Source organism: Lithobates pipiens, unplaced genomic scaffold (assembly GCF_037356315.1).
Source record: "Lithobates pipiens isolate NorthernLeopardFrog02 unplaced genomic scaffold, aLitPip1_a1.2 Scaffold_8, whole genome shotgun sequence".
Classification (NCBI taxonomy): domain Eukaryota; kingdom Metazoa; phylum Chordata; class Amphibia; order Anura; family Ranidae; genus Lithobates; species Lithobates pipiens.
Window position 1 is genome coordinate 1,788,361 of NW_027507903.1, and position 18,199 is coordinate 1,806,559.

The 18,199-nt window shown below is 47.2% G+C and overlaps 1 protein-coding gene across 1 annotated transcript in view; it reads left to right on the top strand.

Annotated features, from left to right (window-relative positions):
- The first annotated feature begins 1,619 nt into the window (after nt 1-1,619).
- Nucleotides 1,620-18,199, top strand: part of MTHFS (methenyltetrahydrofolate synthetase) — a 43,082-nt gene continuing 26,502 nt past the window's right edge. The window contains exon 1 of the mRNA XM_077473003.1: nt 1,620-1,772. Within this exon, the coding sequence (XP_077329129.1) occupies nt 1,659-1,772 (114 nt within the window). The 5' untranslated portion in view covers nt 1,620-1,658. The remainder of the gene's footprint in view (nt 1,773-18,199) is intronic.

Consider the following 18,199-nt stretch of genomic DNA (forward strand, 5'->3'; position numbering starts at 1 on the left):
CTTGCGAATGAATTGCGGGGATTTAGCTGACAGGCTCCCACTGTGTACAATCAGGCGCATGCGAACCCGGAAGCAGGCAGCGACAAATGGGTACGTAGCTTTGTGGCGTAGCATGTGGTTAAAGCACCCATGCCCCTCCCCCAGCTACATGTCCATACAAACGTAAACGCATGCGTCAGGGGCACCTAAATAAGTGTCAGTTGCATGAACATTTATAAAAACTGCCATGGATTATGTAGTGAGAGCAACCATTCCAGGGCCATTGAGGGGAATTCATCCTAGAATGAACACCTGGCAGAGCACTTCACCTCTCCGGCAGCTGTCTGTTCCCAGCTGGGGGAGGGGCAGAGCGGTGCACAATTAAGCTTATTGCACAGCTCCCTTTTTTTTCCTAAAAACTTTATTTGAAGTGTACAAAAGTGTCAGTGCTTCCTATCAGTGTCCATCAGTGCCACATATCAGTGCCACATATTAGTGCCCATCAATGCTGCATATCAGTGCTACATATCTGTTCCCATCAGTGCCACCTATCAATGCCTCCTATCAGTGTCCATCAGTGCTGCATATCAGTGCCACCTATTAGTGCCCATCAGTGCCTCCTATCAATGTCCATCAGTGCCACATATCAGTGCCCATCAGTGCCACATATCTGTGCCCATCAGTGCCACATATCAGTGCCACATATCTGTGCCCATCAGTGCCATGTATAAAAGCCCATCAGTGCCACATATCTGTGCCCATCAGTGCTGCATATCAGTGCCACACATCAGTGCCCATCAGTGCTGCATATCAGTGCCAGATATCTGTTCCCATCAGTGCTGCATATCAGTGCCCATCAGTGTCACCTATCAATGCCACCTAACAGTGTCCGTCACTGCCACATATCAGTGCCACATATCTGTACCCATCAGTGCCATGTATAAAAGCCCATCAGTGCCACATATCAGTGCCACATATCTGTGCCCATCAGTGCTGCATATCAGTGCCACACATCAGTGCCCATCAGTGCTGCATATCAGTGCCAGATATCTGTTCCCATCAGTGCTGCATATCAGTGCCCATCAGTGTCACCTATCAATGCCACCTAACAGTGTCCATCACTGCCACATATCAGTGCTGCATATCAGTGCCACATTTCTGTACCCATCAGTGCCACATATCAGTGCCACATATATGTGCCCATCAGTGCTGCATATCAGTGCCACATATCTGTTCCCATCAGTCCCACATATCAGTGTCCATCAGTGCCACATATCAATGCCACCTATCAGTGCCCATCGGTGCTGCATATCAATGCCACCATCAGTGCAAAATATCAGCGCCACCTATCAGTGCCCATCAGTGAAGGAGAAAAATTACTTTACAAACTGTTATAACAGATAAAAACCTTTTTTTTCAAAATGAAATACAACCAAAAGAAAGTTCTGTTTGTGTGAAGAAAATGATAAGAATGCCCCATGTGTAGTGCGGCAGCAAGGGGGAGGGGAGAGCCCGGCACTGAAGGGGTCAAAAGACACTTTCCGTCTCTAAAATGCTGATTCGTTAAAAATAAACATGACAAGTGGTTAAAATATTGTCCAATCATCCTTCACTCCTCAGGAGGTCACTCACCACGTGACCCCATCAGGCCCCTCCCCCCTCCTAGCGGAGCCGTGATAATGATGGCGTCGGTACACGCAGCTAAGCGGGCGCTGAGGGCTCAACTCAAACAAAGAATTTCAGCCCTGAGCGACCCAGAAAAGCTTCGCCAATCACAGGCCGTGACCCGGAAGGTGTGTCCCGCTCGGTATAGTGTCTCCGTATTCAATAAAATGACAAAGTCGGGGAGGTTTGTTGTTTTTAAGTAGGAAGCGCGCATGCGCGGTGAGGGAAGAGGTCCCCGAGCGTCCATATTAAGTGTGGGCAAAGGAAGGTTTATCCCCAACTATTCAGATTACAGTTAGGGGGTCACTATGAGGGGGAGGGGGGTCCTAGAGACGGCCACCTACCGATACCAGGAGCTGGCTTCAGTTTTGAGGAGATTTAGGGCCACAGAATACCTTCGTCTTCATACATTTCCTATTTTAATTATTTAGCCGCTTGGCGAACAAAACTTTTCTGGCACTTTTTGTTCACTTGTAACAATCAGTATTTGTAAATAAATATATATATATATATTTTTTTTTTTTTAAAGCAGAGACCCTGAAGAATAAAATGGTTTCTGGCACTTTTTGTTCACTTGTAAAAATCAGTATTTGTTTTTTTGCAATGAAATTACTCAGAACCCCCCCCCCCCCCCCCAAATAAAAATATTTTATATATATACATACATTTTTTGGGGGGGAGGGGTTCTGAGTAATTTCATTAAAAAAAAAAAAATACAGATTTTTACAAGTGAACAAAAAGTGCCAGAAACCATTTTATTCTTCAGGGTCTCTGCTTTAAAAAAAAAAAAAAAAAAAAAAATATATATATATATATATATATATATATATATATATATATATATATATATATATATTTATTTATATATTTTAAATAATAAAAAAAAAAAGCAGAGACCCTGAAGAATAAAATGGTGGGTGTTGCTATTGTTTTATGTCACACGGCATTTGCTCAGCCATTTTTTTCAAATGCACTTTTTTTTTGTGAAAAAATACACACAAAAAAAAAATAAAAAAAAAATAATGAACATAAACCCCAATATAATACTCAATTGTTTTAGTAAAATATAAAAGATGATGTTAGGCCGAGTAAATAGATACCAAACATGTCACGCTTTAACCACATGTCCTAGCAACACGGCGCAGCCGCAGTCGCCGCCGCCCTGCACGGGGGACGCAAGATTGGGCGTCCTGGGAAGCCGTCATATGACGTCCACCTAGAACTATGCACAGGAGCACGGGGGGGAGGGGGGGGGGAGCTTTAAAAAAAAAAAAAAATGTAATAATTTATTTTATTTTTTACACTGTTGCTTTTTTATTATTATTGTTGTTTTTTTTATAGGCAGTGACGGGTCCTTTTTTATGGAAGCCCCAGATCCCTCCTCCTGCCCTTCAAAGCATTTGATCACCACCAAGACTATTGTGATGGAATTCAAAAAATTACCAAAACACAAAATTGGAGTTTCATTTTATTAAGCATACATATTTCAGAGAAACAATTTTACACACAGCATCTCACAAAAGTAAGTACACCCCTCATATTTCTGTAAATCTTTTCTTCTCTCTTTTCATGTGACAACACTGAAGAAATGACACTTGTCTACAATGTAAAGTAGTGAGTGTACAGCTTGTATAACAGTGTAAATTTCCTGTCCCCTCAAAATAACTCAACACACAGCCATTCATGTCTAAACCGCTGGCAACAAAAGTCAGTACACCCCTAAGTGAAAATGTCCAAATTGGGCCCAAAGTGTCAATATTTTGTGTGGCCGCCATTTTTTTCCAGCACTGCTTTAACCCTCTTGGGCATGGAGGTCACCAGAGCTTCACAGGTCACCACTGGAGTCCTCTTCCCCTCCTCCATGATGACATCACAGAGCTGGTGGATGTTGGAGACCTTGTGCTCCTCCACCTCCTGTTTGAGGATGTCCCACAGATGATCAATAGGGTTTAGGTCTGGAGACATGCTTGGCCAGTCCATCACCTTTACCCTCAGCTTCATTAGCAGGGCAGTGGACATCTTGGAGGTGTGTTTGGGGTGGTTATCATGTTGGAATACTGCCCTGCGGCCCAGTCTCTGAAGGGAGGGGATCATGCTCTGCTTCAGTATGTCACAGTACATGTTGGCATTCATGGTCCCCTCAATGATCTGTAGCCCCCCAGTGCCGGCAGCACTCATGCAGCCCCCGACCATCACACCCCCACCACCATGCCTGACTGTAGACAAGACACACTTGTCTTTGTCCTCCTCACCTGGTTGCCCCCACACACGCTTGTCACCATCTGACACCAAATACGTTTATCTTGGTCTCATCAGACCACAGGACATGGTTCCAGTAACCCATGTCCTTAGTCTGCTTGTCATCAGCAAACTGTTTGTGGTCTTTCTTGTCCATCATCTTTAGAAGAGGCTTCCTTCTGGGACGACAGCCATGCAGACCAATTTGATGCAGTGTGCGGCGTATGGTCTGAGCACTGACAGGCTGACCCCCCCCACCCCTACAACCTCTGCAGCAATGCTGGCAGCACTCATAGGTCTATTTCCCAAAGACAACCTCTGGATATGACGCTGAGCACGTGACCTCAACTTCTTTGGTGGACCATGGTGAGGCTTGTTCTGAGTGGAACCCGTCCTGTTATACCGCTGTATGGTGTTGGCCACCGTGCTGCAGCTCAGTTTCAGGGTCTTGGTAATCTTCTTATAGCCTAGGCCATCTTTATGTAGAGCAACAACTCTTTTTTTTTTCAGATCCTCAGAGAGTTCTTTACCATGAGATGCCATGATGAACTTCCAGTGACCAGTATGAGAGAGTGAGAGCGATAACACCAAATTTAACACACCTGCTCCCCATTAACACCTGAGACCTTGTAACACTAACGAGTCACATGACACCGGGGGAGGGAAAATGGCTAATTGGGCCCAATTTGGAGATTTTCACTTAGGGGTGTACTGACTTTTGTTGCCAGCGGTTTAGACATTAATGGCTGTGTGTTGAGTTTATTTGGAGGGGACAGGAAATTTACACTGTTATACAAGCTGTACACTCACTACTTTACATTGTAGACAAGTGTCATTTCTTCAGTGTTGTCACATGAAAAGAGAGAAGAAAAGATTTACAGAAATGTGAGGGGTGTACTTACTTTTGTGAGATACTGTATATATAAAAAAAAGAGCATAAAACAGCTCAGTGGTCACAGTTCCCTCGAGGGAACCATTCCTTTGTATTGTGACCACTGAGCTGTTTTATGCTCTTTTTTTTATATATATAAAATTATTTCTCTTAAATATATTTGCTTAATAAAATGTATCTATTTTTGTAATATCGATTTTTATTGCTTGTTTGCACCTTTTAAACTCCAGTTGTGTTTTGATAATTCTGGAATGTATTTGAAGGATGTGGAGTGTGTGGTGTATATTGTGAACTGTCCAACTTCAAATATTCTTTTTGCTATGTGTAATGGAATGCTTTTCATTTTTCACCACTGGGCGAGTGCGCTTTAGCGAAAGACGGTTACAGCGCGGGGTTAAAATGGCGTTCATGGACGTCCCCCTGTTTTCCCGCTGCGGGTGGTGCGCTCTGTGATCACATAGTCCTTGGGACCTGGCTGAGCACAGATCGGGTGGGAGCCAATCACAGCGGGCACCTTTACAATGTGATCAGCTGTTAGCCAATGGCAGCTGATCACAGAAGTAAACAGAAGCCGGTTATCTGCGCTTTTTTTTTCCCCTCGCGCTGACAGCATGAAGAAAAGAAGTAACCAGCTTCTGTTAGAGGGACATCTGTCCCCTTGGTGCCCACCAGTGCTGTTAATCAGTGCCCACCAATGCCATCTAGCAGTGCCCATCAGTGCCTCCCGATCAGTGTCACTTATCAGTGCTGACCATCAGTGCCACATATCAGTACCACCTCTCCGTGCCGACTATCGGTACCTATCAGTGCAGCCTCATCAGTGCCTCCTGATCAGTGCCCATCAGTGCCACATATCAGTACCACCTCTCCACGCTGACTATCTGTACCTATCAGTGCAGCCTCATCAGTGCCTCCTGATCAGTACCCATCAGTGCCACATATCAGTACCACCTCTCCATGCCGACTATCTGTACCTATCAGTGCAGCCGCATCAGTGCCTCCTGATAAGTGCCCATCAGTGCCGCCTATCAGTACCACCTCTCCGTGCCGACTCTCAGTACCTATCAGTGCAGCCTTATCAGTGCCTCCTGATCAGTGACCATCAGTGCCACATATCAGTACCACCTCTCCATGCCGACTATCTGTACCTATCAGTGCAGCCTCATCAGTGCCTCCTGATCAGTGCCCATTAGTGCCGCCTATCAGTATCCATCAGTGCCACATATCAGTACCACCTCTCCGTGCCGACTATCAGTACCTATCAGTGCAGCCTCATCAGTGCCTCCTGATCAGTGACCATCAGTGCCACATATCAGTACCACCTTTCCATGCCGACTATCTGTACCTATCAGTGCAGCTTGATCAGTGCTCATCAGTGCCACATATCAGTACCACCTCTCCATGCCGACTATCTGTACCTATCAGTGCAGCCTCATCAGTGCCTCCTGATCAGTGCCGCCTATCAGTATCCATCAGTGCAACATATCCGTACCAACTCTCCATGCCGACTATCAGTGCCCATCAGTGCAGCCTCATCAGTGCCACCTATCAGTATCCATCAGTGAAGCCTCATCAGTGCCCATCAGTGAAGGAGAAAAATTACCTGTTTCCAAAATTTTATAACAAAATATGAAATATATCTTTTTTTTTTTCAAAAATGTTTTTTTTGTTTGTTTAGCAAAAAAATTACCCCCCCCCCCCCCAGTGGTGATTAAATACCACCAAAAGAAAGCTCTATTTGTGTGAAAAAAAAATGGTAAAAATTTTATATGAGTACAATGTAGCATGACCGCGCTATTGTCATTCAAAGTGTGACAGCGCTGAAAGCTGAAAAATGGCCTGGGCAGGAAGACGGGGATAAAAGTGCCCGGTAAGCAAGTGGTTAAAAATGGCTCCGTTGGACTTCGGGAGGAAACTGGAAGCGATGGATGCTTATCGCTTCCGGGTTACTGTACCATAGAGGTGATCAAAGCCGCTCCCGGTCTCCGATTGCCTCTATGATCAGCAGCAGGAAGTACCGGCTGGTCGATCGGGTCTCTCCTCGGTGGAACGGGAGAGCCCAAGAAAGCTGCGGGAGAAGGGGGGGGGGCGTGTCCCCTTCCCCCTGCTGCTTGTAAAAGCAACCCAGCAGCTAGTTAGCTGCTAGGATTGCTTTTTTTTTTTTTTTACGAAAGAGAGCCGACCTTCGGGCTCTATAAAAGCCTGCAGCTGCATATCATCAATCCCGCTACATAGTTAACAATGAGACAACAGAAAATGACTTAGAACTCCTCAAACATTATTTCTTTTCTGAAAGCAGAGGCCATGGAGAATAAAATGGTGCCAGTGGCTATTTTTTTATTTTATTATGTTGCGCCATATATGCGCAGACGTTTATCAAACACAAATTTTCAAGAAAATGTGCACCAAAATTATTTTTAATGAAAGCAAACGCAACATGATATCTAATTTTTACATTTTTTTTTTTTGTAAGGTATAAACAGTTAAGTTGTATCGAGTAAGTAGATACCAAACATGTGGGGAGTTAAAATTCTGCACTCCTCTGAAAGAGTGACCTAAAAAATCCCCATAGGCGACGCTTTTAAAGCGTTTACAATTTACCAGTTTAGCGTTACACAGGAGGTCCGGTGCTAGAATTATCGCTCTCACTCAGACGTTCGCAGCGATCCCTCACATGTGTGGTTATTGTTTACATACCTGTGTGGAGACAGAGGTGATTTTAAAGCGGGTTCCACCCTAAAGTGGAACTTCCGCTGATCGGAACCCTCCCCCCCCCCCCTCCGGTGTCACAATTGGCACCTTTCAGGGGGGAGGGGGGTGGAGATACCTGTCAAAGACAGGTATTTACACCCACTTCCGGGCATTGACTCCCGTGGGAGTCAATGCCTCTTCCTGTCCTGCCGCGCTGTCTGCTGGGACACACACGGGTCCCAGAGACAGCGCGGACAATTTCTATTGCGCTGCGCGACTCGCGCATGCGCAGTAGGGAACCGGGAAGTGAAGCCAATTCGCTTCACTTCCTGATTCCCTCACCTAGAATGGAGGCGGCAGCAGCCGAGAGCCGAGCGATCGATCGGCCTCGGCTGCCGGCATCGCTGGAACCCGGGACAGATGAGTGTCCATTTATTAAAAGTCAGTAGCTGTAGTATTTATAGCTGCTGGCTTTTAATATTTTTTTCCCCAGTACAGTCCCACTTCAATTTTTTTTTTACTCTTTTTTTTTTTTCATATAACTTTATTGCTATAACAAGGTGGGGTAAACCTGTCCCTTTGTGATAGCTTTGGGGCCGTGACAGGTCCTCTTCCTGAAGACATCAGGGGTCTTAAAGACTCCCCCCCCCATGTCTATCTGCCCTCCAAGGCAGCTGATCAAACACAGATTGTGCTTGATTAGCTGCTTCCCCGCCTGTTACAGCTCTGAGACGGGAAGTGACAAAATCTGTATTGTAGAGCTGAACGATTCTGGCCAAAAAAAAAAATGTTTTTTTTTTGCTTAGAATAAAAAGATCACGATTCTCACGGCGTAAAATCTTTCACATTATACAAAAAAAAAAAAAATCGGGCTAACTTTACTGGTTCGTTTTTTTTTTTGTTTTTTTTTTTTAATTCTTTAACCACTTGCAGACCGGACCATTTTGCTGGTCAAAGACCAGACCACTTTTTGCGATTCGGCGCTGCGTCGCTTTAACCGACAATTGCGCCGTCGTGCGACGTGGCTCCCAAACAAAATTGATGTCCTTTTTTTCCCACAAATAGAGCTTTCTTTTGGTGGTATTTGATCACCTCTGCGGTTTTTGTTTTTTGCGCTATAAACAAAAATAGAGCGACAATTTTGAAAAAAACGCATTATTTTTTACTTTTTGTTATAATAAATATCCCCCAAAAATATATAAAAAAAATTTTTTTCCCTCAGTTTAGGCCGATACGTATTCTTCTACATATTTTTGGTAAAAAAAATCGCAATAAGCGATTACTGATTGGTTTGCGCAAAAGTTATAGCGTTTACAAAATAGTGGATAGTTTTATAGCATTTTTATTAATAATTTTTTATTATATTTTTTTTTACTAGTAATGGCGGCGATCAGCGATTTTTATTGTGACTGCGACATTGTGGGGGACCCATCGGACATTTTTGACACATTTTTGGGACCATTGTCATTTATACAGTAATCACTGCTATATAAATGCAGTGATTCCTGTGTAAATGACACTGGCAGTGAAGGGGTTAAAGCGGAGGTCCACCCTAAAATGGACCTCCGCTCATCGGAATCCCCCCCCCCCCTCCGGCGCCACAATCGGCACCTTTTAGGGGGGAGGGGGGTGCAGTTACCTGGATAATCCAGGTAACTGCACCCACTTCCGGGCTAGCTCTCTGCGGAAAGGGGCGTACGTTACGCCCCTTTCCGCAAGCGCCCGCCCCCTTCAGCAAGTGCCCCGCTGCCTGCTGGGAAACACACAGCTCCCAGAGGCAGCGGGGACCGTCCGGATTGCGCCGCGCGGCTCGCGCATGCGCAGTAGGGAACCGGGAAATGAAGCCGAAAGGCTCCATTTCCTGATTCCCATACCCAAGATGGCGGCGGCAGCACCCGCCAGACGAGCGAGCGATCGGCTTCGGGTGCCGACATCGCGGGCGCGCTGGACAGGTAAGTGTCACTATTTAAAAGTCAGCAGCTGCAGTATTTGTAGCTGCTGGCTTTTAAAAAAAAAAACGCGGAGTCCCAGTGGACTCCCGCTTTAACCAGTGGGTGGCAGTGTAGGGGTTAAGTGTTCCTAGGGGTGTGTTACTAACTGTGGGGGGGGTTGGGCTTTCATTTAGTGAACACTGATCTCTGCTCCAATCACATGGAGCAGAGATCAGCATCACTAGTTGCTAGGCAGAATGGAGAAATGCTGTTTACATGGCATTTCCTCCATTCGGCCGCTCCGTGAGACGATCGCGGGGATGCCCGCAGCGATCGAGTCCGCGGGTCCCGCGACCGGACTCACGGGGGTCCCGACCAGCGTGGGAGCGCGCCACCGGTGGCGCGCTCCCGATGGCAGGGCGGCATTGAATATTGGACGTACCTGTACGCCAATATGCCTGCCCGTGCCATTCTGTCGACGTACATCGTCGTGCGCTGGTCGGGAAGTGGTCAAAGTGCAATTTTTCCCCGAAAAACTGCATTTGAACGACCGCTGCGCAAATACAGTGTGACATAAAATATTGCAACAACCACCATTTTATTCTCTAGGGTCTCTACTAACAAAATATATATAAATGTTTGGGGGGTTCTAAGTAATTTTCTAGCAAAAAAAAGAAAAGAAAAGTAATTTAAACTTGAAACCAACAAATGTCAGAAAAAGGTTTAAGTGGTTAAACTTCCCTCATTTACACACCGAAGTCTATTCCTTTGATCTAAGAGTCCATTCACACAGGAGCAACTGTGGATCCAACTTCAAGGTCGCCCCCTAAGTCGCGCTACATGAAGAAATCAATGTAAGTGAATGGATCCGTCTTAATGCACGCTACAGCAGCCGCTCCGACTTCAGAAAAGGTTCCTGTACTACTTCAATCCGACTTCTTCTAGGCGATTTGTACTAATAGAATTCAATGGAAGTCGCCTCCAAGTCGGATCTCCATCTATATTCAAGCGACTTTACAGGAAAAGTCACCTCTCTAATAATACAAACCGGCATTGGTTCCCCTCCAGGGGCAAACCAGGCCCTTAAGTCTGGTATGGACTTTAAGGGGAACCCCTACGCTGAATAAATGGTGTGGTCTCTCCATAACAGACCCCTATCCGAACACGCAGCCTGGCCGGTCAGGAAAGTGGGCCCCACCCCAAAGCACCTTGTCCCCATGTTGATGAGGACAAGGGCCTCTTCCCGACAACCCTGGCCCATTGGTTGTCGGGGTCTGCGGGCGGGGGGGTGCTTATCGGAATCCGGGAGCCTCCTTTAATAAGGGGGCCCTCAGATCCCAGCCCCCACCCTATGTGAATGAGTATGGGGTACATCGTACGCCTACCCATTCACCTGAGGGGAAAAAAATGTCAATAAAAAAACACACTAGACAGGTTTTTAAAGTAATTTATTAGGCAGCTCCGGGGGTCTTCTTCCAACTTTGGGGGTCTCTTCTGACTTCTCCGCTCTCTCCGGCCTCTTCTCCTGCTCCCCGGTTCGTCTCCTGCTCTCCGGCCTCTTCTCCTGCTCTCCGGTTCTTCTCCTGCTCCCCGGTTCGTCTCCCGGTCCCCGGTTCTTCTCTTCTCCCGGTCTACGTTTTTTCTCCTGCTATCCGGCCTCTACTCCCAGTCTCCGTTTCTTCTCCTGCTCTTCGGCCTCTTCTCCCAGTCTCCGGTTCGTCTCCTGCTCTCCGGCCTCTTCTCCTGGTCTCCGGTTCTTCTCCTGCTCTCCGGCCTCTTCTCCCGGTCTCCGGTTCTTCTCTTACTCTCCGGCCTCTTCTCCCGGTCTCCGGTTCGTCTCCTGCTCTCTGGCCTCTTCTCCCAGTCTCCGGTTCGTCTACTGCTCTCCGGCCTCTTCTCCCGGTCTCCGGTTCGTCTCCTGCTCTCCGGCCTCTTCTCCTGGTCTCCGGTTCTTCTCCTGCTCTCCGGCCTCTTCTCCCGGTCTCCGGTTCGTCTACTGCTCTCCGGCCTCTTCTCCCGGTCTCCGGTTCGTCTCCTGCTCTCCGGCCTCTTCTCCTGGTCTCCGGTTCTTCTCCTGCTCTCCGCCCTCTTCTCCCGGTCTCCGGTTCGTCTCCTGCTCTCTGGCCTCTTCTCCCGGTCTCCGGTTCGTCTCCTGCTCTCTGGCCTCTTCTCCCAGTCTCCGGTTCGTCTACTGCTCTCCGGCCTCTTCTCCCGGTCTCCGGTTCGTCTCCTGCTCTCCGGCCTCTTCTCCTGGTCTCCGGTTCTTCTCCTGCTCTCCGGCCTCTTCTCCCGGTCTCCGGTTCGTCTCCTGCTCTCTGGCCTCCTCTCCCGGTCTCCGGTTCTTCTCTCACTCTCCGGCCTCTTCTCCCGGTCTCCGGTTCATCTCCTGCTCTCTGGCCTCTTCTCCCGGTCTCCGGTTCGTCTTCTGCTCTCCGGCCTCTTCTCCCGGTCTCCGGTTCTTTTCTCGGTCTCCGGTTCTTCTCCTGCTCTCTGGCCTCTTCTCCCGGTCTCCGGTTCTTCTCCGGCCTCTTCTCCCGATCTCCGGTTCATCTCCTGCTCTCCGGCCTCTTCTCCCGGTCTCCGGGTTCTTCTCCTGCTCTCCGGCCTCTTCTCCTGGTCTCCGGTTCTTCTCTTGCTCTCCGGCCTCTTCTCCCCGTCTCCAGTTCTTCTCTTGCTCTCCGGCCTCTTCTCCCGGTCTCCGGTTCTTCTCCCGGCTCCTCCACTATCTTCTGCTCTTTTGCCCCTCTTTTGCTAGCGGTGGCCCGGTCTTCTCCGTCGTCTTCTTCCCTGTTCTCTTCTTCTGATGTTGACACAACGCTCTCTCCCGCTGTAATGCCGCGTGCGAGGTGCGCAACGACTTATATAGGCATGGGGCGTGGTCGCCGAGTGATGTCACCCAGTGACCCCGCCCCTTATGACGTCACAGTCCCAGCATGCCCCGGGACTGTGGCCGCTACCTAAATATTGCAATGACCGTTAGCATAGTAGCAAGCAATGACTCGCCCCCCAGCCCCAGTTCTGCTTCCAGCCTGCTTCCCCCCCGGGACGACAGCTGAATGTAAACGAAGGAGCTCGGATGCTGTCTGATGCCATTACCAAAGTTTGGCCATGACTGTCAGTGTCATAGTAACCAATGGCTCGTCACATGGAGCTGCTGACCGTGAGATTTCCCAGGTGACCGTTGAATGTAAACAAAGGGGTAGAGGATGCTGGCTGATGCCACTACATAACTATGGCAACGGCGTTTGTTTAGATGCAGAATTCGTTATTTCGGATAATTTGTAACTTTGGATCAATTTGTATTCGTTACGTTCACTAACAGCCAAATTTCAAAGGAGATTCCAATCCCTATAATTTAAGCTAGTTATTATTAGTTATTCTTTTTGAATTTTTGGATTTTCTAAATAACTAATAATAACTAACTATTAAATTATAGGGATTGGGATTTCCTTTGAACACACATATATACATATATATATATATATATATATATAAATGTATGTGTATATATATATATATATATATATATATGTATGTATATTTATATATATATATATATATATATATATATATATATATATATATTTTTAGTAGAGACCCTTGAGAATAAAATGGCGTTTGTTGCAATATTTTATGTCACGCGGTATTTGTGCAGCGGTCTTCCAAGTGCAATTTTTTTGGAAAAAAATACACTTTAACCACTTCCGGACCGCCCACCGTCGTTATACATCGGTGCTTTGAAGGAGGATATCGTTGTTATGGCAGCAGCTAGCTACCATAACCCCGGTATTCTCGTCTTCAGCAGGCGGTCCGCTTCAAGATAAAAGTGGTCTCTGCGGCGGATTCACCGCGCGAGGGGGCACCCCCCCTCCAGCCACAATCCGGTGCCCTCTGGCGCTTACTGGAGGCGATCGTGTCTGTCCCCTGCCTGGGTATGGAGACGAATGAGGGGAAGATGGCCCCTCACCCATCCCCATACCATTGCGGGGTGGAAGCGACATCAAAACGGGCCATTTTTTTTTTTTTTTTTAAATGACAATTTTTTTTTTTTTTTTTATTGCATGTTAGTGTAAATATGAGATGTGAGGTCTTTTTGACCCCCCCCCCCCCTCCCAGATCTCATATTTAAGAGGACCTGTCATGCTTTTTTCTATTACAAGGGATGTTTACATTCCTTGCAATAGGAATAAAAGTGACACTTTTTTTTTTTTTTTTTTAAACAGTGTAAAAATGTAAAAAATAAAATAAAATAAAAAATAAGAACATTTTTTATTTCTTTATTTAAACACGCCCCGTCCCGCCGAGATCGCAGGCAGAAGCGAACGCATACGTGAGCAGCGCCCGCATATGAAAACGGTATTCAAACCACACCTGTGAGGTATCACCGCGATCGGTAGAGCGAGAGCAATAATTCTAGCCCTAGACCTCCTCTGTAACTCAAAACATGCAACCTGTAAAAAAAATAAATAAAATTAAACGTTGCTTAGGGAGATTTTTAAGGGTAAAAGTTTGTCACCACTCAACAAGCGGGCACAATTTTGAAGCATCAATTTACTGGGCGTGACATCGTCTTTCACAATATAAAAAAAAAATTGGGCTAACTTTACTGATGTCTTATTTTTTAATTTAAATTTATTTATTTTTTTTCCAAAAAAAGTGCGCTTGTAAGACCGCTGGGCAAATACGGTGTGACAGAAAGTATTGCAACGACCGCCATTTTATTCTCTAGGGTGTTAGAAAAAATAATGTATAATGTTTGGGGGTTCTAAGTAATTTTTAAACAAAAAAAAAAAGTTTTTTAACTTGTAAACAACAAATCTCAGCAGAAAGAGGCTCGGTCATCAAGTGGTTAATGAATTAAAAATAAAAATAAACAGTAAAGTTTAGCCCAATTTTTTTGGTATAATGCGAAAGATGTCGTGAGAGAATCGGAATCTTTATTATAAATCATGATTCTCATTTTTCCCAGAATCGTGCAGCTCTACCCCTCCCCCGAGTTTTAATAATATAGTATATATGGTGCAGACCTGTAAATACGACTTGTTGGGTTATTGTACCACTTCCCGACCGGCGCACGCCGATGTACATTGACAGAATGGCACGGGCAGGCATATTAGCGTACAGGTACGTCCATTTTTAAATGCCGCCCTGCCATCGCATGCGCGCCACCGGTGAAGCACACTCGCGTGCCGGTCGGGACCCCTGTGAGTCCGGTCGCGGGTCCCGCGGACTCGATCGCTTGCGGGCATACCCGCGATCATCTGGCGGGGCGGCTGAACGGGGAGATGCCGTTGTAAACATCGTCTCCCCATTCTGCCTAGCAACTAGTGATGCTGATCTCTGCTCCATGTGATTGGAGCAGAGATCAGTGTTCACTAAATGAAAGCCCAGCCCCCCTAACAGTTAGTAACACACCCCTAGGAACACTTAACCCCTACACTGCCACCCACTGGTTAACCCCTTCACTGCCAGTGTCATTTACACAGGAATCACTGCATTTATATAGCACTGATTGCTGTATAAATGACAATGGTCCCAAAAATTTGTTAAAAATGTCCGATGTTGTCCGCCACAATGTCGCAGTCACAATAAAAATCGCTGATCGCTGCCATTACTAGTAAAAATAAATTATTAATAAAAATGACATAAAACTATCCCCTATTTTGTAAACGCTATAACTTTTGCACAAACCAATGAATAATCGCTTTTTGTGATTTTTTTTTTAATATGTAGAAGAATACGTCTCGGCCTAAACTGAGGGAATAAAATGTTTTTTTATATATTTTTGGGGGATATTTATTATAACAAAAAGTAAAAAATTATGCGTTTTTTTTTTTCAAAATTGTCGCTCTATTTTTGTTTATAGCGCAAAAAATAAAAACCGCAGAGGTGATCAAATACCACCAAAAGAAAGCTCTATTTGTGGGGAAAAAAAATAACGTAAATTATTTGTTTGGAAGCCACGTCGCGCAATTGTCAGTTAAAGCGACGCTGTGCCGAATAGCAGAAAGTGGTCTGGTCTTAAGCCAGCAAAATGGTCCGGGGGGCTGAAAGTGGTTAAGCTAATATACCTACCTGTCTCCTCCGACTTTCTTCAGATTATGTCGATTTCCTTAGAGAGGTAATTGGTTTTGCTCGCAGTAATTGTCTTTGTTTATTGATCCTCTTCTCTCTGTGCCCGCTACGGATTAATGGATATTGATGGGTCCGTATAATGTAATTGGCTGGTGTTATAAGTTTAAGTACCGTTTAGCAATTAAGTATGGGCTGCATGCCGTTCTAAATATTATTGATTGAGGTCATCGAATGCAAGGAGATCAAAGTTGCCTATAGCACCGAGATAATAGTCACCCAATCCGGTTATTTTTATTTTTTATGGGCTGGATCGGACAGAGGCCTCATATCTATAGGAAGAGGTATATGCCCGCTGTCTGACCACTCTTCAGGGAGGACTTCAGGAGGGCACCTCACTTTTTATTTTTCTGGCAGTATTCAGTTCCCGGTGAAAAAAAGTGCATGTAGTACTTTGTTAGCTCTTCCTAGGTGCTCTGTAATGGTAGCTGGGAAGTTGGACGGGGTACTTACCCCCTTACCCCCGCTCTCCATACTGGCACCAAACACTACGGCTTAGCAAGGAGATGGCTGCTTTACGAGTGAGTGGCTGGCTTTGGCTCCCGACACTTACACAAGGAATGCCAAGACAGGGAGAGGGCATGTCAAGGAGATGGCTGCTTTGCTAGCGAGTGGCTGTCTCTGGCTCCCAACACTTGCTCGAGGAAAGTACCTACATGGTGAACGCCAAGACAGGGAGAGGGCATGTCAAGGAGATGGCTGCTTTGCTAGCCAGTAGCTGTCTCTGGCTCCCAGCACTTGCCCAAGGCAAGTACCTACATGGTGAATGCCAAGACAGGGAGAGGGCATGTCAATGAGATAGCTGCTTTGCTAGCGACTGGCTGTCTCTGGCTCCCAGCACTTGCCCAAGGCAAGTACCTACATGGTGAACGCCAAGACAGGGAGAGGGCATGTCAAGGAGATGGCTGCTTTGCTAGCGAGTAGCTGTCTCTGGCTCCCAGCACTTGCCCAAGGCAAGTACCTACATGGTGAACGCCAAGACAGGGAGGGGGCATGTCAAGGAGATGGCTGCTTTGCTAGCCAGTAGCTGTCTCTGGCTCCCAGCACTTGCCCAAGGCAAGTACCTACATGGTGAATGCCAAGACAGGGAGAGGGCATGTCAATGAGATGGCTGCTTTGCTAGCGACTGGCTGTCTCTGGCTCCCAGCACTTGCCCAAGGCAAGTACCTACATGGTGAATGCCAAGACAGGGAGAGGGCATGTCAAGGAGATGGCTGCTTTGCTAGCGAGTAGCTGTCTCTGGCTCCCAGCACTTGCCCAAGGCAAGTACCTACATGGTGAACGCCAAGACAGGGAGGGGGCATGTCAAGGAGATGGCTGCTTTGCTAGCGAGTGGCTGTCTCTGGCTCCCAACATTTGCTCGAGGCAAGTACCTACATGGGGAATGCCAAGACAGGGAGAGGGCATGTCAAGGAGATGGCTGCTTTGCTAGCGACTGGCTGTCTCTGGCTCCCAGCACTTGCCCAAGGCAAGTACCTACATGAGAAAGGCCAAGACGGGGGGGGGGCATGTCAAGGAGATGGCTGCTTTGCTAGTGAGTAGCTGTCTCTGGCTCCCAGCACTTGCCCCAGGCAAGTACCTACATGGTGAACGCCAAGACATGGAGAGGGCATGTCAAGGAGATGGCAGCTTTGCTAGCGAGTAGCTGTCTCTGGCTCCCAGCACTTGCCCCAGGCAAGTACCTACATGGTGAATGCCAAGAAAGGGAGAGGGCATGTCAATGAGATGGCTGCTTTGCTAGCGACTGGCTGTCTCTGGCTCCCAGCACTTGCCCAAGGCAAGTACCTACATGGTGAACGCCAAGACAGGGAGAGGGCATGTCAAGGAGATGGCTGCTTTGCTAGCGAGTAGCTGTCTCTGGCTCCCAGCACTTGCCCAAGGCAAGTACCTACATGGTGAACGCCAAGACAGGGAGGGGGCATGTCAAGGAGATAGCTGCTTTGCTAGCGAGTGGCTGTCTCTGGCTCCCAACATTTGCTCGAGGCAAGTACCTACATGGGGAATGCCAAGACAGGGAGAGGGCATGTCAAGGAGATGGCTGCTTTGCTAGCGACTGGCTGTCTCTGGCTCCCAGCACTTGCCCAAGGCAAGTACCTACATGAGAAAGGCCAAGACAGGGGGGGGGGGCATGTCAAGGAGATGGCTGCTTTGCTAGTGAGTAGCTGTCTCTGGCTCCCAGCACTTGCCCCAGGCAAGTACCTACATGGTGAACGCCAAGACATGGAGAGGGCATGTCAAGGAGATGGCAGCTTTGCTAGCGAGTAGCTGTCTCTGGCTCCCAGCACTTGCCCCAGGCAAGTACCTACATGGTGAATGCCAAGAAAGGGAGAGGGCATGTCAAGGAGATGGCTGCTTTGCTAATGAGTAGCCGTCTCTGGCTCCCAACATTTGCCAGAGGCAAGAACCTACATGAGGAATGCCAAGACGGGGGGGGGGGGGGCATGTCAAGGAGATGGCTGCTTTGCTAGCGAGTGGCTATCTGACTCCCAGCAGTTGCCCCAGGCAAATACTTACATATGGAGCGCCAAGACAGGGAGAGGGCATGTCAAGGAGATGGCTGCTTGTCTCTAGCTCCCAGAACCAAAGGCAAGTACCTTCACAAGGAACGCCAAGACAGAGGGTGCATGTCAAGGAGATGGCTGCTTTGCTAGCGAGCGCCTGTCTCCCAGCA